The 26,786-nt window shown below is 49.2% G+C and overlaps 1 protein-coding gene across 2 annotated transcripts in view; it reads right to left on the bottom strand.

Annotated features, from left to right (window-relative positions):
- Ipo5 (importin 5) overlaps nt 1-19,189 on the bottom strand; it is a 46,658-nt gene extending 27,469 nt beyond the window's left edge. The window contains exons 1-5 of one of the 2 annotated variants that reach the window (XM_040744592.1): nt 19,105-19,189; nt 18,719-18,797; nt 10,381-10,486; nt 7,133-7,226; nt 1,193-1,273 (exon numbers count right to left, since the gene is read on the bottom strand). In XM_040744592.1, coding sequence (XP_040600526.1) covers nt 1,193-1,273; nt 7,133-7,222 — 171 coding nt within the window. In that variant the 5' untranslated portion in view covers nt 7,223-7,226; nt 10,381-10,486; nt 18,719-18,797; nt 19,105-19,189. Of the gene's footprint in view, nt 1-1,192; nt 1,274-7,132; nt 7,227-10,375; nt 10,487-18,718; nt 18,798-19,104 lie in introns of both variants that reach the window. The other variant, XM_040744633.1, reaches the window with a different exon arrangement.
- Nucleotides 19,190-26,786: the final 7,597 nt, after the last annotated feature.

Consider the following 26,786-nt stretch of genomic DNA (forward strand, 5'->3'; position numbering starts at 1 on the left):
CAGGTGGATCTCTGTGAGTTCGAGGCCAGGCTGGACCGATAGCCTCCAAAACAATACAGAGAAACCCTGTCTTGTAAAACCAAAAAAATAAATAAATAAATAAAATAGTCCTAATATATATGTATTTATCACACACACACACTTTCTAAACAAGCAGCTGGGTGTGGTAGCACTGGATCTCTTAAGTTCCAGTCTACAGAGACCCTAAAAACGGTTCCCATGGGGCTGGAGAGATGGCTCAGAGGTTAAGAGCACTGCCTGCTCTTCCAGAGGACCTGAGTTCAATTCCCAGCAGCCACATGGTGGCTCACAACCATCCATAATGAGATCTGGTGCCCTCTTCTGGTGTCCAAGCATAGAACATTATATGCATACATAATAAAAATAAAAAAAAACCGGTTCCCATGCTTTTCTTCAGCACACGTGCTTATATACATACATATATACATTTTATAAGTTTATTTTCAAACTATGTGATTAACATTAAAATGCTGTGTGAGGGGATGGAGATGGCTCAGCAGTGCTTTTCTGTTCTTGAGAAAACCCTGCTTCCATTCCCAGCACCCACACGCTGGCTCACAAGGATCCGCAGGCACTTCCGTGGTACACGTACATTCACGTATACAAAGCACTGTGTACACAAAATGAATAAATCTAAAACTTTTCCCCAAATAATTTGTGAATACAACTTTCTTTAATAAAGAGAGACTTCAATGAAAGAAACCAATTTTTATAGCTACAGAAATTATTTTCTGTGTGTAATGCCAAACACTTAGGTAGAGGCCAGGTTGTCAATTTCCAGGCCACCCTGGGATACACTGATCTGCATGCATCTCAAAACTAAATAAACAAAAATTTTTTAAAAAAGCAATTATACATAAAGCTACTAACTTTTATCTACCCTAAAAATAGCTATGCTGATGCTGGGTGGTGGTGGCGCATGCCTTTAATCCCAGCACTAGGGAGGCAGAGGCAGGCGGATCTCTGTGAGTTCGAGGCGGGACTAGACTGACAGCCTCCAAAACAATACAGAGAAACCCTGTCTCGTAAAACAACAACAAAAAATCTATGCTGTGAAAAGGAAAAAAGGAAATTCTCGTATTTGGTAATGAACTGTTACAACTCTTATTAGCACTCTGACCATCACCTAACGTCCACGAGAATTATTTTCAAGTATTAGATAGAGTATTACCTCCTCAGCAGCTGATGTATTTCTGATGGCTTGTAGGAGGAATGTGATCTTGGACTGGCCTGGGATATTCTCATAGGTTTCCTGTATGAGAGATAAAGAAAGGTTGGAATACAATGTTACAACAGCGAATCAGGAACCAACTGAGGCAGCCTGCCTGGACTGATGTGAGGTTACTCTGGACGGTGAGCAAAGACTTCTCACTCACCTCTTCGCTATGTTTCCAGAGCTTACCTGTTCTGTCAACAAAAACTCAAGACCCACAATCATAAAAAAAATAGTGAATGGAGATATAGAAAGATGGCTCAGCAGTTAGAGCAAACTGCTCTTTCAAAGGACCTGGGTTTGGCTACCGGCATAGGCACTGTGGGTCTCAACACTCTAATCTACTTCCAAGAGTTCCGACACCCTCTACTCTCCAAAGGCACCAGGCATCCATGTAATTTTCTAAAGGAAACTATCCAATATAACGTGAGCAAAATATAACACTGCAAAATAAGTGCTCACTTGGATATCACCTGATATTCTAGGAAACTACTTTATCTTGTCAACACTTGTATACTAGGGAGAGTTGGTTCAAATCATAATTACACATAACATCAAATACATACCTTAGATAAAACAGGAAAAGAATCCAAATTCTTTATGCTATATTGTCAGGGAAGGACTATTCTAATACCTCACTACATAATTAAAAAAAAAAAAGGTAAAAAACCAATCAAAACCGGGTGGTGGTGGAGGCAGGCGGACCTCTGTGACTTTGAGAGCTCTGGAACATGCTCTGGTCTACACAGCATGTTCCAGGAAAGCCAGGGCTGTTATACACAGAGAATCCCTGTCTCAAAACCGAGCAAGCGCACAAAAAACTTAAAACAACAAAAACAAGAAAACTGTTAGAATAGATCCCAAACAAGCCTCAATTTACATTGAGAATTGTCAGAAAGCCTGTCAAGGCATGGACCTTTCATTGGAAAGCTACATCACGTAGCTCTACCTGGGAAAGCTGTTAGTAAATGATCTCTTTCCACAGCCTTGCCTGCTGTCACTGGATTTCAAAGCTAACACAGGAGGTCAATCAAGGCTACTCAGAACCTGTGTCCCACGTTACCTCCCTTGTGCCCACCTAAGTGCTTCACAGCATCTGAGATACTGACAGACAGGGCAATTAGTTTTATACCTTCAAAGAGTTAAGATGAAGGACAACAGTGACAGAAACCTCATCTTCCAAGGCAACCATCCTAATCTCTCTGGGTTTCATTCCTAGGACCAGTCTGTTCACTGAGTTGTTTATACAGGCTCACACCACTTCCAAACTCAAATACCTTAGTCTGAGAAAAGACCGGTCCTTACAAGGGATGGTGGACCAAGGTCTATAGCCCCACCCTAATAAGACATATCATCTGAGAAGCTGGGCTGAATTTATGCATACAAAAATGAGATAATTTATGTAAAAGATATTCACAAGGCTGATTACAAAAATGGATACGTATCTTCAAAATTTTCACTTAATTTTTACCAAAGCAACTCAAAACCCAGCAAAGCTGTATCTAAAAAAAGGTCTCATAGCTGGTTGTGGTGGCTCATGCCTGTAATTATAGCACTTGCAAGAACAAGTGCACATGACACTGCCTGAAGTTCAAGGCCAGCCTGGGTTACAGGGTGAGACGCTTGTCTACAAAAACAAAACACAAATAAGCAGTAGCAAACTACCCCAAATAAAAAGTCCCAAACAAAGGGATGGCCTATAGAACAGTAACAATGTAATAATGATTCCTTGTACCCAGCACTCAGACCCACTGGAGAGGCTAAGAACCATTAACATGTAAATGTCCTTGGTTATTGAAAACAATTTCTCCTCCGGGCACTCACATATCAAAGGGTGGGGTAGGGGTGGGGACATGCATTTAACCCCAGCAGTTGGGAGGTGTAGGTAGGCCATCATGGTCTACAGATCTAGTTCCAGGACAGTCAGAGCTACAGAGAATCCTGATGGGGGGTGGGGGTGGGGAGTAGTGGGGCTGTAATTTCTGAGGACTGCCATCTTCACCCAGGGGGGACCATTGGTGTCACTAGTCAGTTCTTATATAGAATTAAGTCAAATACTCAACATGGTTCCAGGATGAATTGTAAGTTCATGATGGAAAAATTCAGTATGAATGGCATCAAACTCCTAAAAAGAGGGTCTTTCCATTTGCACGCCCAATGGTGGGAAACCATTGCTGAAATGTTACATTCATTTCAGCAGAGTACCAAGGCTATGGCTTAGCACAAGAAACAAGCTGGAGCTCAGCCTACCTTCCTAGTCTAGACAAAGTTACACAAAGGCAGATACTGAACTACAACAAAGACTATTCCTGGGCTGGGGAGATGGCTCAGTGGTTAAGAGCACTGGCTGCTCCCTCAGAAGACCTGGGGTTCAATTCCCAGCACCCACATGGCAGCTCAGAACTGTCTGAAACTCTAGTTCCAGGGTATCGGACACCCTCACTCAGATGAACATGCAGGCAAAATACCAATGCACACTATAAACAATAATAAATTAATTGAAAATAAAAAAGACTATTCCTAGCATTACTCAGACATGTCCAGTGTCCATCACTAACTTGGGGCAAATAAAATATGACACTATTTGATCCCACTATACATAATCACAACATGTCAAGATTTCTGGCTCCCTTTTCCCTGCCCACAAAGGAGAAATGTTAAGTAGTCATCTCATTCATTCCATAAATATTTATGACAGCTCCTTGCATGAGAAATGCAAAAGAGGGAACAAGGAACTTCTTACTTTATAAATACCTTGGTTACTTAAGTACATTTTCCAATGTTACCCTTCTTTAACACAAATATTAATGATGAGGACTATTAAGAACTAAAATTCACATGCAATTAATAATACACTAAGTCAGATAAAAGCACCCAGTGATGAATACCATGAATGCCTTTGAATTGCTTGGCAGTTATTGCTTATTTGTGTTATTGTATTGAGACATAATGAACATTCAAAATCATTTCTTTCTTTCTCTCTGCTTTGAAATAGGGTCTCTATGTAGCCCTGGTTGGCAGGACTGGAAGGCAATAGACCAGGTTGGCCTTGAACTCAAGAGATCCTCCTGCCTCTGCCTCCCCAGTGCTGGAATTAAAGACTTGTGCTAACACAGTCCAGCTCAAAATCGTTCCCTTAGACATGAGAAACTTTTTCTGAGCTGGAAAGTCCTTGTAGACTTGGGGGGATGGGTGGGTGGGTAGACATCCTAGGAATTTAAAGTCTCTCAACAGTCACTTCACCAAATCACAACAATATGACTTTCACTGTATTTGTATTTGATTCATATATGAGTAAAAGTGACCGCAGTCAAGAGTTTGGTATGTACATGTCAACTCAGTATTTGTATTTCCGCTGATTACAAATATACTCACAGAGCCCATGCCAATTTTTCAGCTCCAGCAAAACATTTCCCTGTTTTTATCAGACTTAGTATTCAACTTTGTTTTGGTTACTTACAAGGTAAGGTTTATCTCCCCAGGTAAAAGGAAGGTGCTGAGAACTTTGGTGCAGTCATTTTCCCTCAAATATTTGCTTTTCCAATAAGTTATATTCATAACTTAGCAGACTATATGTTATCAAGGAGTCCCTCCCCGCTCCCCCCTAAATTTACTACTTCTGTCAAACTAAGTGGTATCACAGTACTTACTTTCTATATAATCATGTTCTCATGATACATTAAGCAAAAATGCAGTATGCCAAACACAAATTTTTTGATAGGAATACAGACAGACTGAGAGTACTAACAATACTTATTTCCCATTGTTCTTTATGAGAAATTTGCTGAATGCTACTAACTATCCCTAAAGTGATGTAAGAGATAAAAGATTTACAACAGGCACCAAATTGGAATTCAAGCTGAACCAGACACTGGTATTTAGTTCAATAGAAGAGAGATTCCCCACCAGGCTTCACAATAGACTTAAGCAACTGGAGGGAAGGGGGAGAATTAAACTAGCTTACTAATTACAATGCAGTTCTGCTCTGCAACACAGGGAAATTTCTATTATAGGGTGGGATTAAGAACTTGCTTTGGTTTTAAAAAAAATTTTCCTCGAGTTTGCAGAAAGTATTAAAATGTTTAGCATCATCACATCCCAAGTGCAAACTGTTGCAAGTAATACATGCATACTACTCCTAACTACAAACACTGCCTTAAAAAACAAACCTTGCAAAGCATGCACAGCAAGTGTGCATGTACTTCTGAGAGCAGTGCTCTTTAAAGACACTAGAAGCATCAGCGACCCATTCATAAGGAGATGCTGACGGGAAAGATAATAACGTAAGGTCTTCTGGGTGACAGTGAAATGAACTGAGTGGAAAATCCAAGTTGCAGAATAGCCAGTACTGTAGAGCCACCCAGGCGACCCTGGTGTGCACAGGGATGCTTGCTAAGACACGCTTCTCCAGGGAGACTCACCAAACACGTGGGGCCTGGGTTAAAGACTGTGTTAATTCCACCCTATGCGTTGTGCATTTCATGAATAAGGTGGGCATGGGAGCCGGTGTCCCCAATCCCAACACTCAGGAAGCGTAGGCACAAGTTTGAGAGCCTGTGTAAACTACAGCCAGACGTTGTCATCTCCCCCCACCCCCAATTAAAATATGTATATATATTTAAATATATATATTTTAAAAAGACAGTCTAAAGCTCCGTTTCATACAGAGATATAAACCCCCAAACACATTTACTCACTAAACCACTAAGTGTGCCCGGGATACCCTTTCTGCCCAAGGAAGAATTAACTCTTGCTTTTAAAAAGACGGATCGGGAAGTACAAAAGGCATGCCCGGTTTTCACGAGCTGTATGCAAAACGCATCCTTGCTTCGGAAAGGCACCCAATCACCCTCTTCAGCGAGCGAGTCTCCCAAAAACTTCAGACACTCGGTCGCCAACAAACTCCACGTCTCAAAACTTTCCTCGAAGTCACCTCACCCCCCCCCCAAAAAAAATAAAAAAGCAAAAAAAAAAAATCCTGGTTCCAGCGTTACAAACAATGTATCCCACCACCCCGTCCTCTCCTGAGCCGGCCGTGTCTCCCCGCCAGCTGAGCTGAGCATGCCTGCAGGCGGGCTCACAATTGCATCTGAAAAGAAAACTCTTCCTCCCCCTTCTCCCTGGGACGGAGAATGTACGACCCCGGGCTAAGGGAAGAGAAACGCTCCTGGCCCGGTGAGGCGACCCCCACAGTCATCCCCCCGCGCCCCCCAACGCATCACCCCAATTATACACCCCCACCCCCCGATCTCAAGATCCAGCAAAAAAAAAAAGGAAGGGAGAAAAAAGCAGAGCGGAGCGAGGTGGACGGCAACTTCGCACGGGCGGGCTTGCGGGAAGGCGGCGGGGCTCGTGCAGCTGAGCTCCTTCTCGAAACCCAGCCAGGGGGGCTGGAGCGGGGCGGCAGGCGGGACACACGTTCGCCCAGGATGGGGAAGGCAGCGGGATCGGGGGTGGGGGGGAAGCGGGATCCGAACGCTCGCTCGCTCGCTCGTGGAGAAAGGCTGCTGGGCCGGCCAGCCAGGCAGCCAGGCGGGCGGGGAGAGCCGGCGAGCACGGGGTGCGGGGCCGGCAGCCGGGCGAGCGGGCGGGGCAGAGCGTCAGGCGCGGCGGCACGTGTGTGCGCGGCTCGGCGGGGAGGCAACCGGCGCCGCCGCCGCTGCACGGGCCGGAAGGGCCGGGGCCGGCAGGGCGGGAGCGGCGCACGTGGGCTGAGGGGGCCGCTGCCCGCCAGCCGGGCCCGAGCTGCGCCCGCTGGGCCGACGGGGGACTGGACTCCTCAGAGAGCCCCACCGGAGGGGGTCCTCCGGGGGCCGAGGCCCGGGGAAGGGAAGGAGGGAAGGGAAGGGGAGCCGGATCGGCGTGGCCCCGGGGCCGTCGTCCGGGCGAGCCGCTTACCTCCGCCTGTTTCCGGACCACATTGTCGGGGCTGAGCAGGTTTCCCAGGAGCAGGTAGAACTGTTGCTGCTCCGCCGCGGCCGCATCCATTGCGCTAGGCGTGTGAGGAGAGAGAAGAGAGGAGGGGGAGCCGTGAGGCGCTGGCGCTGGCGCTGGCGGGCCGGCGGGAGGGTTGGGGGCGGGCCCAGCGCGGCGACCGGCACCAGCGGCGGCGCGGGGCTAAGGGGCCGGCCGGCAAGGGCGGGGCAGGAGGGGGCGGGGAGAGGAGGACGGGGCGGGGCCTCGCGCCCTCTCACCTCCCCCCCGCCGCCGCCGCCGGCGTCTCATTGGCTCGCGGCTCCGGGAGGGGGCGTGCCCGAGCCCGCCGCCCGCCTCCCCACTCCCGGCCACTCCCCCCCAGCCACCTCGAGGGCCGCGCCGATTGGCCACGCACCCTGCGGTGTCGTCACTCCGGCGCGCGCCGGGGTGGGCGGGGCCGGCGGGGAGGGGGCGGGGCCGGCGGTGTGGCTGGGGCGGGCGGGCGGGCGGCTGCGCAGCGGGGTCCCGGGTTGGGTGAGCCTTCGGGGCGGCTGGGGAGGAGCCCAGCCTCGAGGGGCGTGAGGCCCCGGCCTGGGGAGGAGGGGCCAGCTGCGGAGCGCGGGAGATTTCGGCGCCGCCGGCGGCCTCTCGCCTCCCCCTCCCCCGCGAGCGAGTCCCCGGCGCGTGGCCGCGCCCCTCGGGGTGGGCAGCTCCGGGACCCTCCCCACCTCCCCCATCCGTCTAACCCGATCGCCCCGGGAGCGGCCCCGAGACTCCGCAGACCCCTCCGTCTGTCTGTCTGTCTGTCTGGCCCTGCGATCCAACCCCCGCCCCGGGCTGTGACTCAGGCCTCTCCGCCGCTGCCTAGTGACTCACGTCCCGGGGCTGCCCCGGAGAGGGTGGCTCATCCTTGGGGCTCTCCCGCCGCACCCCTCCGCCCGCCATCCGCGCTCGGTCCCGGCGTTGGGAGCGGTCCTGAGACGCCTCCTAACTAAGTGATCTTAGTGATGGTGGACGCCGGCCCGCACGCAGGGGTCCGGAGGCTCGGTCTACCGCCCCAGCCCAGCCTCTCACCCCAGTATCTCTGTCTCTCTCTCTCTACCCCCTACCCCCTCCTCCCTCTCTCTCTACCTCCCTTCTCGCCCCTCTCCTCTCCTCTCCCTCCACTCTCTCCCTTTCCCTTCTCCCCTCTCCCCTCTCCCTCCCTCCCCGTCCCTCCTCTTTTCTCTCCTCTCCCCTCTCTCTCTCCCCCTCCCTCTCTCCTCTCTCTTCTCTCTCCTCTCCCCTCTCTCTTCTCCTCTCTCCTATCTCCTCTCTCTCCTCTCCCCACTCCAGTGCTCAGACACTAGCTTAGCATCAGTCTACCTTTCTAACTGGGCTGCCTAAGCAGGAGGAAGAATCCTGACCACCGTTCACAACCACAAATGCTCCTGTCAAACTCAAGGATCGACTCCCAAACTAATGTATGAATTGAATAGATAAATGCGGGCCAAGAATGAAAGATTGTCCCAAGTCAGAAACTAGTTCTACAAAGCAGAAGAGCTGGCTTCCTGCCGAGCAAGGACCCAATCGGGGCTGTGGACCTTTCTCCACAAATAGGGTCCTGTTGTAAAAAACCTTAGCTGGCTCTCACAGCTACGTGGTTTATCCCAGGGCTTTTTGCCCAGACTCTGTTGAGAGCCTACTGTGTGTCTCAAGCATTGCCTAGGCCGAGGATGGTAGTGGGTGAACAGAGTTTATCGTGTGTCATAGGTCTCCACAGAATGTGGAGAATGTGGCATGAACTCGCAGGATTTAACTTTATTTCTTGTTGGCCATTGTGATTTTTGCAAAGCCCGGAGCCGGGTTCAGAGCCAGGCATGGTTTTTACAATGGAACTTAGTTGATTTGTGGAGAAACTTCCCCCTTCTAGTTTTAGCTGCCACACTGACAAAGTTCCTTCTCTACAGGAGGCCAGCACAACTATTTTGGAGAATTGGTTTCCCACAAGGAATTCAATCTTTGGTCACTTTATTTTTTCAAGGTCAGGCCATTTCATACATTAATTTGGAACCGATTTATTTTGATATATACATTTATTTATGTGTGCAAATAGTGGAATAGGTTCCTTCCTCATACAAAGTTCTTGCACACTAGCCAATTTTTAATTAACTAAGGTAACAATGAAATAAGACCAATTATGTAGAGGCTTGCTCAGGGGATGCCCGAGTTCTAGTTTTTGGTCAGTACCTGCTATATTTTATACATACATGTATACATTATTTTAAATGGCAGTCTATACACTGCATATCTGCAGGGACTGGGGATATAGCCCAGCTGGCAGAGTGCTTGCCTAGCATGCATGAGGCCTGGGGTTGACAACCCTGCTTTAAAGGAAGCCTGAAGATCCGTGCCTGTAAACCCAGCACTCAGGATGTAGCAGCAGGAGGATCAGTTGTTCAAGGTCATCCTAGGCTACACAGAGAGATAAGGACAGCCCCGGCTACATAAGGCTTTGGCCAAAAAACAAACAAAACTGGAAAACCAAACAAATACTCAGTGATTAAACAATAGATACCCCAACATAAGTTTGTATGTCAAGAACTCTATGCTAAGAGTGGTAGTTGTATTATAAATTTTTTCTTTCTTTTTTTGTTTGTTTTTCCCCAAGACAGGGTTTCTCTGTGTACCAGGCTGGCCTTGACCTAAGAGATCTGCCTGCCTCTGCCTCCCTGAGTGCTGGAATTAAAGGTGTGCAGCACTGCCCGGCTGTGTTATCAGTTTTAGTTTAGTTTTGTTTGTTGAGGCAGGGTCGAATCATAAAGCTCTGGCAGGGCCAGAATTCACAGAGATCATACTGTCTGTCTCCCAGTGACTGAGATTAAAGGTGTGTGCCTGTTGATGAATCAAAAGGTGTCTAGTTCAAAAGGAGATACACCTCTAAGTGTTTAAAAATGCACATGAAATTTTAAAAATAATAGGACATTAGTAGCATTTTATATTGATAACATGCACAAATAGTACATTGGGCTAAAATCTATTAATGAAATTTTTACATAAACGATATTATTACACATATTGATCATTTCAGCTAGTTAGAAATTCAGAATCACATGTGGTTTGCATTTTTGGCTTCTGTTTTACTTCTATTGGATAGGGCTTTGCTGGAGAATAAAATAACTAAACATAGTCCCTTATATACTTTGTCATTTACATTAACTAAAGGACCTGAAAAAAATCAGTTACCGTACAGTGTTTTCTGTTGCTCCCAGTTTTTTGACTTGATTCTCAGGGATTTGGAGGCATGGCACAGCACTTTCTGAGCGGGGTTCCTTGCTTAGGAATTTCCTTTCCCTGCTGGTTTGGCACAAATAGAATTGGGACAATTAGAATTAGAAGACAATCAGCTCAGGTTACATCTGACCCTGACCTCACAAGGGAACTTGGCGGCTGGTGAGTCACACCTTAGCTCCAGGACTCGGGATGAGCTGAACTTGATCCCCAGGACCCACACGAGAAAAGGAGAACTGACTCCCCCAAGCTGTCTATTGATCTACACACACACACACACACACACACACACACACACACACACACGGTATAAAAAAGCTAAATACTAGTCAAGAGCTAAAGAAAAATAGCTTTAATGGCAAATAGATTTAAATAGTATCCCTTTTGCTGCATTTTAAACATGCAATAAAAATAGACTTATCAGGATTTCACTTTGAAGATTGATGCTTTCACTTAGAACACAAATAGGTTGAATGGAAAAGAATGGAAAGCAACACATCACATAAACAGTTTCCAAAAGAAGGCAGACAGGACAGCATTGCTGTCCCACAAAGGAGACTCCAGGGAAAAGGTATTTTGAGAGCTGGGTGGGTCAGGCAGCTGAACCCTGAGGCCCTTGAGTTTCACTTCCACCCAGGTTCTGCCTCAAAAAGCCCTTCATAAAGGCAGGAGAAAACCAACTTCCCACTCTGTGTGTGACACGCCTGCACCCACATACACACATCACACACACACATTTTTTTTTTTTTTTTTGGTTTTTCGAGACAGGGTTTCTCTGTGGCTTTGGAGGCTGTCCTGGAACTCTCTCTGTAGACCAGGCAGGCCTCGAACTCACAGAGATCCGCCTGCCTCTGCCTCCCGAGTGCTGGGATTAAAGGCGTGTGCCACCAACGCCCGGCTTGCTCACACACACATTTTTAAAAACAAAATGTCATTTGTGATGGGATATTTTCTTTGTTTTTCCAGACAGGGTTTCTCTGTGTAGTTTTGGAGGCTGTCCTGGAACTCACTCTGTAGACCAGGCTGGCCTTGAACTCACAGAGATCCACCTGCCTCTGCCTCCTGAGTGCTGGGATTAAAGATGCACCACCACCACCACCCAGCTGGGGTATTTCTGTTTCAAAAGGATCAACCAACCAGAAAGATGCAGGTTAAAGTTTTTTTTTATGATGTTAATCTACCTATATGTAAAAGAAACACAACCCTCACACGGTGTGGGTAAAGGCGGGATTGTGGAAGTCAGAGGACAGGGAGTGGGCTCTCTCCCACCACATGGGTCTCAGAGACGGAACTCGGGGATTGATTTGGTGGCAAGTGCCTTGACTGGCTGATCTCTCTTACCAGCCCAGAAATAGACATTTTAAACCCACGTAGCTCAAGGTAAAGCCCACATCCACAAGGTAAAACCTGACCCACTTAGAACTAAGACAATTCAGTGAGAACAGCTTGGGACTTCAGTGCTCACTTTCAGCCACTGGCAGGTTGGCCGGCATATAGAGAGAGAAGGCACACCACAAACCCAGGGCCTCTACTGGGTCCGCCCAGGACACCCCACCAGCGACAGCTGCGCAAGGACAGCGTGGTCCAGAAGGGATCCTGTTTTTCAAAGGTTGGAATGGAACCCTTGTTCTCTGACCACAGCAGATTGAGATCGGATACAAGACTACAAGAAATCAAAGAAATTGACGCACATGTGGAGATTAATGGCGGCTACATGAAAGCACTCATGAGAGAAGTTAGAAAATGCCAGAGAAGGAAGGTTAAGTCAGCAACACTCACAGACCACCGTGTCAGAGGCTCACAGGGAAATCAGAGCTGTAAACTCCTACGTAAGAGAAGACGCAAGAAGCTAGGAAGATGTTAGGAGGAATGGTTCCTTCCGGCAATCCCGGCACTTAGGAGGCCAGGTTCCAGATTTTCCTGCTGCCATCTCCCCAGTGCTGGAATAACAGGACCGTGCCGGCCATGCCTAGCGCCCCAGGTTTGACGAAGGTCCTGTGATTTTTTTTTTTCCAAGTTGTGGAACCTAGTTGTCTGGTCAAATGCAAGGCTGCTGCGAAGGGATGCGAGGAATGTGATTTTAATCAATCAGCTTAGTAAAACAGATTACCCTCCATGTGAGTGTGTCCCTCTCTGCCCTCAACTGAGGCCCTAAGGACCATCAGATGAACTCCTACCCCGGGAGTGAATGAACCGTTAAGATCATGCTACAAAGTGACGTCAGACACAAACACTCAGACACCCTAGGGATGGATGTCCAGAAGGGATGGTTGCCATGCGCCCCGGGGGGTGGGACAGAGGAGAGAAGGGGTGAGGGAGCAGGATACTACTGACGGTCACGTAGCGTCTTTTGGGGGTGCTATAGCTACTTCAGCTGTCTACTTGGCACAACCCATAGTCAGCAGGGAAGATGGAGCTTCAACAGAGGAGCTAGCTACGTCAGATTAGCCGGCAGGCAAGTCTGTGGGGGCGTTTTCTTGGTTGTCCATGTGTGTGGGAGAGCCCAGCCCGTGGTGGGAAGGTTGGAAGTCAGAGGAGCAAGCCTTTAAAAGCAGTCATTCTCCTTTGGTTTCTGCCTTGTTCCCACCTTGGCCCGCCTCTATGATAGACTATAGTTTATGAGGTCTGGTGTCCCCACACAGTAATCTCTCTGCTCTTGGTCATGGTGTGGAAAGCAGAAAGCAATCTAAGGCCGGGGTGATGAAGAGGTTCACGGATACAGCAGTGGTAGCGGGAATTCTGCATATTCTAAACTAATGAGTGTATACTTTAGAAGGTTGGGCTTAGCCTGGGGAGGTGGCTCAGACCCTAAAGGTGCCTGTCAGAAAGCCTAACAGCCTGAGTTCGATCCCACGACCTATGTGGCTGAAGGAGAGAACCTTCCCCCGAAAAATTGTCCCACAGGCACTGAGTCACATGAACGCCGACGTACATATGTGCCAGCCCACACACGTGCAATAAATAACTGGATGAACTTTTAAAAAAAATACAGAACCAAGTCCCAGGAGGTAGAGGCAGGCTGATCTCCGTGAGTTTGTCAGGGATACGTAGCAAGCTCCAGGCTAACCAAGATCCACCGCGAGCCCCTGCCTCAAGAAATCAAAAAAAAAAAAAAAAAAAACTTCCCCCGTCCCAGAAACCCCATCCAAAAACTAAATGGGGAACTTTCATCTTTACAATACACGGATTATATTCCAATAGTTATTGTCTGAAAAAAATTACTTTACAAATCTGAAGGCAAATTGATCCTGACCTCAATTACTGAATCTTTTCCCATCATTTAACAGTGTTTTTCACTTGTGTTCAGAATGTATGGATGACAGCCTTCATACCTCTCAAACCTCTGAACATCCCTGCCTCTACCAGTATTCGGGGAGAGACAGAGCTGGGCGACTCCAGCTCCCCTTCCCACAGAGGACACCTCACCTTCGGATGCCCAGATATGCTTTGCCCCAAGCACTGCGAAGGCACAGCCAGGCAACAGTGACTGTGTGACATCACATCTCAGACTCCCAGCTACTGGCCAGACAGGCCTTTAGCAGCCTCAAGGACTTCCTGGTCCCTCCTCCTCACTGGCGTCCACCCGGTGCATGTTTAACTGTGCGAGGGCTCAATGAACATCCTAGTCATTTACCTGTGCACTGAGTGGATCCTGGACGGGCCCCTTCCCTGTGGTGGGAGAGCTCCCTCTCTCCATTCCTTTTTCCTTCTGAGGAGGTCTTGCTACGTGTGTGCGGATGAGGTTGGCCACAGAAGCAGCCTTCCTGCCTCCAAACCCCCGAGTGGCAGGATGGCGGGAGTGTCCTTACACACCCTCACGCCTACATCTTTGGAAGGGAGGGAGATAATGGACAAGTAAACGGAGAAGATAATTTCCTACAGTGAATAGTGGTAGAATAATGCAATCGAGAGTGACTGGAGCGTGTGTGTGTGTGTGTGTGTGTGTGTGTGTGTGTGTGCGCGTGCGTGCGTGCGTGCGTGCGTGCACGTTACATTAAGGTTGTGGTCATCGGAGAGACCTCACACTGAAAAACACGACAGACGAGAAGGAACGGTGGAGAAGACTGCACAAGGGCTCCAAGGTGACAAGGAGTCACAGAGTATAGACAGCAGAGAAGCACAGAGCCGGGAGGAATCGAGGCGGGCGGGGTGGGGTGAGAGCCCGAGGACCTTCACCCAAGCCCTGCCTCAGTTTAGCAGTGTGACTCACTCCGAGGAACGCCACCGGAAGAAAGGTCAGGGGGCGGGGTGGGGGTGGGGTGGGAACGTCGCGTCCCAGCGAGTGCCTGCCTAGTGTGCTCACGGCTCTGGGGTCTGTTCTCAGCACCGTGTAAAGCATGGGCAGTGCCGGACGCTTGGGAGGTGGAAAGCAAAGAGGCTCAAGAATCCAAGCCCATCGAGCTACACACCGAGTCAAGGCCAGGCTGGGATCCACGGGATCCCCTCACAAAAGGCCAAAACAAAGCCCTAGGCAGCTCTGCGAGCACACTCCATAGAATCTGACAGAAGCAAGGGGAGTGGAGGGAGCTGCCGGGGCCCCGGGGAGGCCATTGCCACATGGCAAGCAATGGCTTGGTCTGTCAGGGTCCAAAACGTTTGCTTTTTAATCTCAGCACACCTTTGATCTCAGCACTCAGGAGGCTAAGGAAAGTGGAGGTCTGTGAATCCCGGGACAGTCTGGTGTGCTCTTCTTTGTAAGTTCCAGGAATACACAGAGACTTTGTCTCAAAAAAATAAAGAAAAGAGAGGTGGACACAAATTTTTTTGTTTTTCTTTTTCTTTCTTTTTTCTTTTTTTTTTTTTTGGGTGAGCTGAAATATAATTTGAGGGTCCTCTATAAAAAATTAAGCCAACAAGAAAGTCCACTAAATGTAGAATGTAGAGAGGCCCCAGCTGGATACGTCTTGAGCCAGGGAAAGGCCCTAAAAGATTCACAGGTTTCGTGACGATGACTCTTCCTCTGATTAAGTTGGGGGTTTGGGGTTTGTCACCTTCCCGGTTCCTTTTTTGAGACAGGGTCTGATGTAGCCCAATCTGACCTAAAATGCCCCCTTAAATTTTTAAGAGAGAGAGAGAGTGTGTGTGTGTGTGTGTGTGTGTGTGTGTGTGTCTGCATTAGTGTGACGGTATCAGATACGGTAGAACTGGAGTTTCAGACAGTTGTGAGCGGTCCTGTGGAAGAGCAAGCCAGTGCTCTTAACCACTGGGCCATCTCTCCAGCCCTGATTACAATCCTTTCTGTAGTCCTTAGGAATTCACTAATGAGTGGGGAAAAAACAAAAACAAAAAAACCTTTGTATGGACAAACAGATGCAAAGAGAAGGGGAGTCATTTCACATTAGCTTTGAGAAAGTTTTTTCTTTCTTATCTTTTTCTTCCACATCAAGAGAGGTAAGATTACTTGATATAAAGAGGCTTCAATTTCCTTTAAGATTTTTAAAATATATTGTGTGTGTAAGTATGCATGGTGTGTGGACGTGGGACACACGCGTGGCGTGTGGTTGTGGGGACACGTGCGTGGCGTGTGGTTGTGGGGACACGTGCGTGGCGTGTGGTTGTGGGGACACGTGCGTGGCGTGTGGTTGTGGGGACACGTGTGTGGCGTGTGGTTGTGGGGACACGTGCGTGGTGTGTGGTTGGTCAGAGGATGGCTCTATGGAGCAGTTCTCTCTGTCCAGCTTCGCCATCTCACTGGCGCCGGTGTGAGCTCTCCTGACATCTGATCGGCCCCACCTCTTCCTTAGCAACCTAGTTAAAGCCTCCCCCGAAGAGCGAGATCAGAACAGGACCCAAGACACTCCACACGCTGACGCGACACCTCCCGTCTTAACCTAAGCATTCGCATGCTTTCTGTTCACACCGAGCCCTCCCCTTCTTTTTTTTTTTTTTTTTTTTTGGTTTTTTCGAGACAGGGTTTCTCTGTATTGTTTTGGAGGCTGTCCTGGAACTCGTTCGGTAGACCCTACTGTCCTCAAACTCACAGAGATCCGCCTGCCTCTGCCTCCCGAGTGCTGAGATTAAAGGCGTGCACCACCACCGCCTGGCTGAGCCCTCCCCTTCTAACCCGAGCACTTACACGCTGCGTTTTGCTCGCGCTCACATTTGTGTTTGAGCATTCAGAGAGATAATGGTACCCGCCCTCCTGAAGAATGTGCGCCAGGTGTAGGGAAAGTGAGAGTGTTTTCAGGTCTGTAAAACCAGGTGGGAGTTGGGCTGCTGCGGGGCTAACAACGATGACCTGGATGACCTGTCGGAGAACACACTGGGAGGATAGGCAGAAGGTGAAAAAGCACTTTTAAAATTGGGTGGGTGCCAGAGGCAGGCGGATCTCTGTGAGTTCGAGGCCAGCCTGGTCTACAGAGGGAGTTCCAGGACAGCCTCCAAACAATACAGAGAAACCCTGCCTAGAAAACAAACAAAAATTGGGTGGGTGCTCAGGAGATCGTTTGAGAAAGTTGTTTATTATGTGCATGCGTGCGCGTGTGCGTGCGTGTACGTGTGCCTGTGTGTGTGCGCGTGCTGCAGCACACACGTGGAAGTCAGAGGGCAGCTCTGTGAGTGAGATCTGTCCTTCCACCTTCACGTGAGTTGCAGACTCAGAGTGGAGCGTGGGCAGCCCTTTATGCACCGGCCCATCCCCCAGCCCTTCCCAGCTTTGGAAAGACCTTAAAGCAATGAATTACATTCTCCTTTGTGGTGAGGTAAAGTACGAGAACCGAGCCTCAGGGTCAGGAACCCCTGGCTCCTGCCCCACTGTCACCTCTAACCATGGCTGGCCAGTATGTGCGTACTGGGAGGCTTGGACCAGTTCCCTGGGGTGTCTCCCTGCATTTGAGGATTGCCAGGTGGCCGTCCATTGTGCTGTAACAGAGCATCCCCCCCCACCCACCCCACCCAGATCAGCCAGCTCCTTGGATCATCTGCCCCGGGGCTCACAGGTTTGTGTCTCCACATCTTCCCTAGTTTTTCTCTAATGCTGGCCATCTTTTGTGGTTGTTGCTAACAAAAATGGCCGCTGTCTTTGCTTGTGAGCTGCTTGCTATCTGGTCTTCTGTGTGCTCTAAAAGCCAGGAAGGCAGGGGTAGTAAATGCTCTGTGCACTGCTCCTCCTGAAAGGTAGCGCACATAATAGCAATCATTTGGCCACTTACGTACTTTATATATAAAATGATTGCTATTAAGTGTGTGTGTGCTATATATATATATATATATATATATATATATATATATATAGAGAGAGAGAGAGAGAGAGAGAGAGACGGGGTTTCACGCAGCCCAGGCTCGCCTTGGACTTGTTACGTAGCCGAGGATAACAGTGTTTGCTGTAGGGAGGAGGGGCTTTTTGGAGACAAGGTCTTCCTCTCTACCAGATTGATTTGGGACTCAATACATAGGCCAGGTCGGCCTGGAATCCCGAGTGGATCCTACCTTTGCTTCCCTAGTGCTGGGGTCACATCTGGCTCTCTGGGCTTTAGCCGATGCTGGGAATGGAGCTCACGGCCTCGTGCACGGTAGATTACCGACCCACAGTGCTAGCCCCACTGACTTTCCGTTTTATAACTGTGACCCAGGGCCCCCTCTCTCTAGACCTGATACGACGTCCCAGTCCAAAGCTGTGTCTCCTCCTGGGTGCCGCCCACCCACTCATACTCACGAGGTGACAGGCCTCTTTAGGACAGCTCCACAGAGTAGAGGCAGGGGCCCGTTATCTGATCGTCTTCTTTGGAAGGTGGCAATGGCTTTACCCTGTGAGCCCTCTCTAAGCAGCTGAGCAGGCGGCTCCTTTAGGTAAGCCCTGTTTTCATTACTGGAGGATCCACCGGGTTTCCCACACAGCAAAGATGAACTGTTTCCCCCTCATTTGCTTGACTAGTCTCTCTGAAAGCTGAGATGGAATATGCTCGCCGCCACCAAAAGGACACAACCACAGCATCCGGGAAGGCCCAGTGTGTGTGTGTGTGTGTGTGTGTGTGTGTGTGTGTGTGTGTGTGTGTGCGCGCGCACGTGCGCACTCCAGGGACTTGAAACAGGGCGCGGTGAGGCGGCTGAGAAGTCATTCCACTGGAGGCTAGCCTGCCTTCAAGTACCCCTTTTCAAATGGCATGAGGGCATGGGAGGAGAAAGTTCCAGGGGATTTGATTTAAATTACTCGGTGAATAGGAGATGAAGAAATCAAGAAATGAACATCAGGAACGTCAGGGTTATAAAGGAGACTAGGTCTGTCTGTCACTTAGGAAGTAGGGTAGAAACTTCAGCGGGCCAGAGAGAAGGCGGCTGGGCTGGCGATTGGCGACTTACTTGGGTGTTGCAAAGATCCTGGTCAGGAGAAGTAGCTGTGCTCACACATGGGCCCTGTAAGGTTTCTTCCCTGAACCACCTGCGGGAGACAAAAGGCCGGTCTGACTGCTGTGGACACGACACCCTGTAGGTCAGGTTCGTAGAATCAGTGCAGCGGGGCGGAGGGCACCCCCCTCTTCCTTCTTTCACCCCGGGTCTCTGTCTACTAGCCTTTCAAAGTCACTTCCTCTGACGTCCCTCCCCCCCCAAGATGCTGCTCTTCCTACCCCGGGAGACAGGAGAGCTGAAGGAGCCCCTCGATCTCAGCCAGGAATACCCGGCCTCTCTGCCGCCCGCCTGCCCGCCCCCGTAAGCCTCCTCTGTCCGAAGGGAGCTTGAGGACTTACAGTAGTCAAAGCTGTTCTCCGTACTGTGCTGGCTTCGGTCATAGGATGGCACTAACCCCACAGTTCTGACCTCACAGCTCAGAGCGGTCACCATGGAGACGTCAGGTGGCAATTGTGACCTCCCTGGTGTCACTGGTGGCCATTTGAGTTTGCCCACCCCCTCAGCTGGGGGGGGGCTGGACCCACAGAGGAGGGAAAGGAAGCTGCTGGCCCTGGAGAACTTAAAACTTGTGGGGGGTGTGGGGACGGGCACACCCACCACACCACCACCTACGTCTCTGAACCACACGAGCAGTCCCTCTAACCATGGGGTTCAGTGCTCTTCATTGCCCGTACTGAACAAAATCAGTCCTCACAAGTAAACACATGCACTCCTGTGTGGGAGCATCAGGGTTTGGCCCGCAGTTAAAATTCTCACACGGCACGTGCATCAGTTGGGTTTTATGTTTTCCTTAATGCCCATTTGGCTACAGTTACTGCCTTTTTGTATTCTCTTTATTGACTCGGAATTAATACATTGTCGGCTTGAAAACCGTTCAAGGAGACCTGTGTAGAATCCTTTCTGTGGGCTCTGTTTTCTCGGGGAAGGACGGGATAAAGCCCATGCCCTCCAAAAGAGCCTCCAGAGAGCCCCTCGGCACCCACTCCTGGGTCCCTCATCTTCATCGAGTAGAGATTGTGGTTCTTAGTCAGGTGTCCCCAGGCTATTTTTTTCTCAAGGACCCCAGAAGGAATTTAAAAGCAGGTTTCCCCTCCAAAGCCACAGAGAAACCCTGTCTCAAAAAACAAAACAAAACAAAAAAAACCTAAACATCAACAACAAAAAAACAACCAGGTTTTCTAGTTGTCTGCAGGCAGTGCCGCGTAGCTCAGGCTGGCCCCGAACTCTACGTAACAGGGAAGCCTCGGCCCATCCCACCTTCCAGCCTCCATCTCAAAAGTGCTATCATCACAGGCCTGTGCCCCCTCATCCAGCTCAAAACTAGGTTTCTCAAAACGCACGAAGATGATTTCTAGGAGCGAGCTCGTCAAAAGTTCCCCCTGCCTCTGAGACCATTGTTCGGTTTTGGCCGTGGAGCTCGGCTGAGCCCTGATTTATCCCCAACCTATGTCACAGACTAACCTGAAGGGAGTATACAGCAGCACTCCCTCAGCAGGCAGAGGGTGGTCTGTGAATAGGCTACAGCGTGGACAGAGGCAGCCTGGACTATCAGGGATCTGGAGGGCTGGGGTGGGTGTGTCGTAATATGGCCCATTGTGCCTGTCACTCACCTGGCTTTCATCAGGGGCCAGGAGTATATCATGCGCGCGCGCGCGCGCGTGTGTGTGTGTGTGTGTGTGTGTGTGCACAGAAGTCCAGAAGTCAATGTCAGATGTCTCCTATCACTCTCCGTTTGATCTTTTGAGACAAGCTCGATGTGGTGGTTTGAATAAGATGTGGCCCCTGATCTCAGGCATGTGAATAGTTTGAATAAGATGTGGCCCCTGATCTCAGGCATGTGAATAGTTTGAATAAGATGTGCCCCCTGATCTCAGGCATGTGAATAGTTTGAATAAGATGTGGCCCCCTGATCTCAGGCATGTGAATAGTTTGAATAAGATGTGGCCCCTGATCTCAGGCATGTGAATAGTTTGAATAAGATGTGGCCCCCTGATCTCAGGCATGTGAATAGTTTGAATAAGATGTGGCCCCCTGATCTCAGGCATGTGAATAGTTTGAATAAGATGTGGCCCCCTGAGCCGGGCGTTGGTGGCGCACGCCTTTAATCCCAGCACTCGGGAAGCAGAGGCAGGCGGATCTCTGTGAGTTCGAGGCCAGCCTGGTCTACAGAGTGAGTTCAGGGACAGCCTCCAAAGCCACAGAGAAACCCTGTCTCGAAAAAAACCAAAAAAAAAAAAAAAAAGATGTGGCCCCCTGATCTCAGGCATGTGATATTTGGTCCCAGTGCTTTTCCGTTGGGTGGTGGTGTTTGGGAGGGAGGTGTGGCCTTGCTAGAAGAAATATGTCATGGCGGGGAGGTGGCCTTTGAGGTTTCAGAAGCCATGGACCTTTCCCGTTCTCTCTCTCTCTGCTTCCTGTTTGCGGTTTAAGATGTGTGCTCTTAGCTTGCGGTTCCTGCTGGCCACGCCTGCCGCCTCTACTCCACCATCTTCTGCAACTGTAACCCCAAACAAACCCTTCCTTCCATGAGCTGCCTTAATCACGGAGCTCCATGCATCTGCTTGTGTCTGTGTAACCCTATGCTACGGTTACACATGTCTGCAGCCATTCCTACCTTTAAAAAAAAAAATATATATATATATGTATATATTTGTATTTTGTTTACATTGATGTTTTGCCTGAATGTCTGTGTGATGTTCTCAGATCGCCCAGAACAGGAATTATAGACAGCTGTGAGTTGCCATGTGGTGCTGGGAATTGAACCTGGGTCCTCTGCTCTTAATCACTGAGCCATCTCTCCGCACCCATTCCTACCTTTTTACATGGGTACTTGGGATCCAATCCAAGGACCACAGTAGGCACCTTTCTGGTGGAGCCATCTTCTTGCCCCCCCCCCCCACTAATCACTTTGTAGGCTCTCCTTTTTTGATTTAACATTAGGTTTGAATCCATCCAGCTCTTTATGCTGACTTCCCAGAATTTATCTTAACACACCTGTTCAGGGTGGCAGCTTGTTACAGCAGCGATGGGTGACGCACCCGGGTTCTTGTTGGCGAACAGGACAACACCCATCCTTAATACTTAGCCAGTGGATTCAAAGGTACCAACTGCGTGGCTTTGGCGGTTTGAAGAACAATGGCTCCTACGGGAGCCAGGAGGGGTGGCACTTACCTTTAAACCTCAGCACTCACTCCGGAGGCAGGAGCAGGCAGGTCCCGAGTTCAAGACCAGCCTGGTCAACAAAGCAAGTTCCAGGACTGCCGGGGCTACACAGAAGAAACCGTGTCTTTTTTTTTTTTTTTTTTCCTTTGGAGACAGGGTTTCTCTGTGGCTTTGGAGGCTGTCCTGGAACTCGCTCTGTAGACCAGGCTGGTCTCGAACTCACAGAGATCCGCCTGCCTCTGCCTCCCGAGTGCTGGGATTAAACGCGTGCGCCACCACTGCCCGGCTTAAGAAACCGTGTCTTGAGAAACAAATGAACAAATAAAAGAATGGCTCCATAGCTATGCTCCTGTGATTGAGTGCCAGGCCCCCAGATGGGGAACTGTTGGAGAACAGTTAGAGGCAGTGACCTTGCTGGAGGCCGTGTGTGACTGGAGGAGGGCTCTGAAGTTTCAGGGAGCCCATGCCAGCCCCCCCCCAGTCACTCTCTTTGCTTGAAACTTGCAGGTCAGATGTGAGCCCCCAGCTACGGCTCCAGCGCCATGCCTGCCTGCTGCTGCTGCTCCCCGTGGTGATGTCCACGGACTAAGCCTCTGAAGCCAGGAGCGAGCCGCTAACTCAATGTTTTTCCTTCGTAAGTTTCATCCCTCGTGGGGTCTCCTCACATCAATGGAACAGAAACCAAGACAAGGTCCTTCGGCGGTCGCTGAAGCAGCCCCGATCCCTCTCTGACTCCCAGACCTCAGCGATCCATCTGCCCACTCACACACGGGCACAAGCCTGCCTCTCCCTCCTCCCGGGGCTGGTTTTATTCTAGGGAATGTTGAGCCTGTGGACTTAAAAAATGGTTCCGAAGCCGGACGTTGGTGGCGCACGCTTTAATCCCAGCACTTGGGAGGCAGAGGCAGGCGGACCTCTGTGAGTTCAAGGCCAGGCTGGACCAACAGCCTCCAAAACAGAGAAACCCTGTCTCGTAAAACAAAAAACAATCAAACAAAAAACAACAACAAAAAAAATGAAGTAACATCGCTCCTTACAGAGCTGGCGGGAGAGAGGCCAGGAAGCCCTGCTCTTTCTCCAGCCTTGCTGCACTGTCTGTGAGCGTGCAGCTGTGGAGAGCCAGCACAGGGCTCTCCTTAGGCCCCATGGCATCATATTGCCCCAAGAATCTCAGCTAGCGTGGAAGGTGGGCCACCACCTGATGTAACCCAGATAGAAGCTGGCTTTCTTGTTTGTTTAGTTTTAAGTTGTGTTTGTCTGTTCTCTGAGACTCTCCTACGCGTACACAACGCTTTTATCTGCTTTTGAGACAGTGTCTCACACTGCCGTGCAAACTGTCCTGAAACTCACTGTGTAATCCAGGCTGGCCTCACACTTGAAACATCCCTCCCGCTTCAGTCTCCCAAGTGCTGGGGATGCAGGCCTGAGCCGCCATACCCGGCTGGGCTTTATTTATGTTCCAGCAGCGGTTCTAAATGCCGCAGGAAATTAAGCACGGCCACACTCACGGGCTTCTCCTGGTGACTTGTGAGGGTGCCTGAAGCGACACGCGTAGGTTTTCACAGTCCTTTGGCTCCACTATTCATGTCTGTGGGAGACGGGGACCTTTTGTCAGATTATGTCCTTGGCCTCCATGTGTAAAACTCAAACTTGTAGGGCCTGGGGAGATGGTCCAGTTGTTACGGTGCCTGCCGGGCAAGCACAAGGACCCAAGTTCAATCCCCGGTGCCTGCAGGAACAAAGAAAAACGCTGGGTGTGGTGATGTGTGCTCACACTCCCTGTGGCTTCCAGGCCAGTGAGAGTGACTGACTGTCTCAGAAAGCGAGGTGAAGACTTGAGGTTGTCCTCTCTCCTTGGCACGCGCACACCTATATACAATCGTGCTGGTAGTGGAGAAGCCCCTTTTAAAGTGTTGACTTACTGAACGGGAAGGACCAGGGGACTCCGGGTCACACCATTAGCACCACTCCCTTCTTTTAAAGAAAAGCTAGGTCTGGATCGACCCAGAGATGAATAAGTTAACCTGCAACCTAACCTTTCAGAAAAGACCTTTGTGGGTAAAGGGTTTGAACAGACCGTGCTCTAAAGAACACGTATGGTTAGCCAATAAACTCATAAAGGTGTTGAGCATTAGTCACGGGACAATGCATAATGAAGACACGGCTTCACACCCACCAAAGTGCTAGGGTGTGAGGAATTAGAATCCGCTACATTGTTGCAGAGAATGAGAAGCCCCCTGCGGAGGAGAAAAAGTTCAGCACTCAGTCTTTAAGAAGGTAAATGGTAGCTGGGAGGCGAATCCCAGCACTTGGGAGGCAGAGGCAGGGGGATCTCTGTGAGTTCGAGACCAGCCTGGTCTACAATAGCTAGTTCCAGGACAGCCTCCAAAGCTACAGAGAAACCCTGTCTCCAACAACAACAACAAAGTTAAATGGAGGCTACATGACTTGACGCTGTAGGGTGACCTCAGCTATGTGGTCTATCCTAGTCTCAAACTTGTAGAGACCACCTTGCCTCAGCTTTTGGAGTGCCGGGGTTATAGATAAACGCTACTATACTGAGCTAAAAAGTAACAAATTCTGATACATGCTATGATGTTGGGTTAACTCTAGAATCCTTGTGCCAGGGGACAGAGGCAGCCAAAGAAGATGACACCCCCCCCCGCTCCGAGTCTACTTATGCGAAATGGTCAGAAAAGGCAAATCTATGGAGAGCAAGCAGATTGTAGATATGTAGGATTAGGGAAGAAAAGAATGTGAGATGAGAATTTAAGATTTTTTCAAAAAAAAAATAGGTAAATGCCAGGCGGTGGCGGCACACACCTTAAATCCCAGCACTTGGGAGGCAGAGGCAGGCGGATCTCTGTGAAATCAAGGCCAGTCCAGTCTATGAGGTGGACTCCAGGACAGCCAAGGCTACACAAAGCAACCCTGTCTCGAAAAAAGCAAAAACCAAAACAAAACAAAAGAAGCAAAAAAAAAAAAAAAACCCAAAGGTATTAGTTGAGCAGGGTAGCTCACATCTGTAAGCCTAGCGAGTGGGAGGTCTGGACTTTAGGGTCAGGACTTTAGGGTCATCTTCAGCTACACAGCCAGTTGTGGGGCCCCCTATTTTCCCATGGTCCTTTGGCCACCAATCCCAGAGGGCAAAGGGGCAGAAAGCTTTGTGAACACAGGGGAGATAGTTCTCAGGGAGATAGTCTCAATACGTCAGCTCAGCTTTATTCCAGACTGAGGGAAGAGCTATAGGATATATAGATATATAGGAGATCTATAGGATATATATAGATACATAGGGTATATAGACATATAGGAGATCTATAGGATATATATAGATAGATACATAGCCTATATAGATATATAGGAGATCTATAGGATGGGGACAGTGGCTGGGCTATCATCTAGTTTGCATTAAAGAGCAGGTTTCTATCACAAAGCTCCCAGCACAAGTGTGAGTTTATCACATGTGGGAGTGCGGTCCTATCCTAATGCTCTAGCACAATGTCTAATTACCGTAGGGGCAGCAGCGGGAACTGAGTCCAGGGTTACACTAGAGATAAGCTGGGCACCTGGGCCTAGAGATGTCCTCCAGATAAGGACAGGTAGACAGCAGGAAGCCCTCCGTCGGGGGTGGGGAGTCTCCCATGTTGCTGACCTTGTAGAGTGCTGCCAATCCATGGTAGACTGCAGAGCCTCCAAGCATCCGGTTCAAAGCCAGCCTGGTCCACATGAGACCACACCTTCAGAGGAAGGACGGAAGGAAGGAAAATCAACCACGGCAAGTGCACTAAAATTTTCCTTGAAAGTTATAACCTAATCAATTGTTTTCCATTTTTGTCATTTCTCTTTGTTTTATCATCCTTTCAAACTTAATGAATGATACAGAATGATATTTAAGCACAGAAAAGTTTTAACAAAGTCATGATTAACGTGGACAAAGCTAAGAACATTGGGATGGTAGAGTTGTCGTTGTCAACTTCACTGTATTTAGGTGGGCTCACCTAGGAGACCTGCCTCTGGGAATACTTTTGGGGGATTTAACATAGGTTGAACCAGGAGGAAATGCCTCAAGCCCCTGTCACCATGGTTTACCACCGTGAGGGACTGTAACCTCAAACTGTGACCAAAACAAATCCATCCTTCCTTCCTAAGTGGCTGTTGATGCAGCAATGAGAACATTGACTAGTGAGAGATAATTTTTAAAAAAACCAATAAAAATGTTTACCCTTCCGATTTGGCATTGTAAAACTGGAGAGGCAGCTCAGCAGTTAAGAGCAGGAGTTCTTGCAGAGAGGTCCTAGGACCTACGTCAAGTGGCTCACCACCGCCTGTAACTCCAGCTCCAGAGAACCTGATGTCCTCTTCTGTCCTCTGTGGACAGCAGGCATGCATGTGACGGCCACACGGACATTCAGGCAAACAACTCACACACATAAAAATAAAGATAAATATTAAAAGAAACTATCAAGCACTTTTTAGACGACTCCTTATTACTTCCGTATCAATCCCTCTCTTAAACCGCTTTAGTGTTCCGGTTGGACCTCAGAAGCCAGAGGTCAGGGAAGCATTTTTGATCTACCTCATATAATACCTCAGTGCCCGTAGCAAGGCCGTGAGCCTGGTGTTTATCCAGTAGATACTGAGGTTACCTGTTGCCTGGTAACAGAGGAGGTTAACCTGATAGATGGAGCTAAGATGGCGAAAATGTTGATGGTCGTATTGTGAAACTAACTTCAAGCATCTTGGGCAGCGATCAAGGTCAAGGACACTACCATGAGGCTCAGAGAAGCAACACCTGCTTTTTCCAGTCTTGTCACTTTTGCCGAACACAGTACTGAAAGTCTTCATCTGGACTCTT

Source organism: Mesocricetus auratus, unplaced genomic scaffold (genome assembly GCF_017639785.1).
Source record: "Mesocricetus auratus isolate SY011 unplaced genomic scaffold, BCM_Maur_2.0 Super-Scaffold_2245, whole genome shotgun sequence".
Taxonomy (NCBI): Eukaryota; Metazoa; Chordata; class Mammalia; order Rodentia; family Cricetidae; genus Mesocricetus; species Mesocricetus auratus.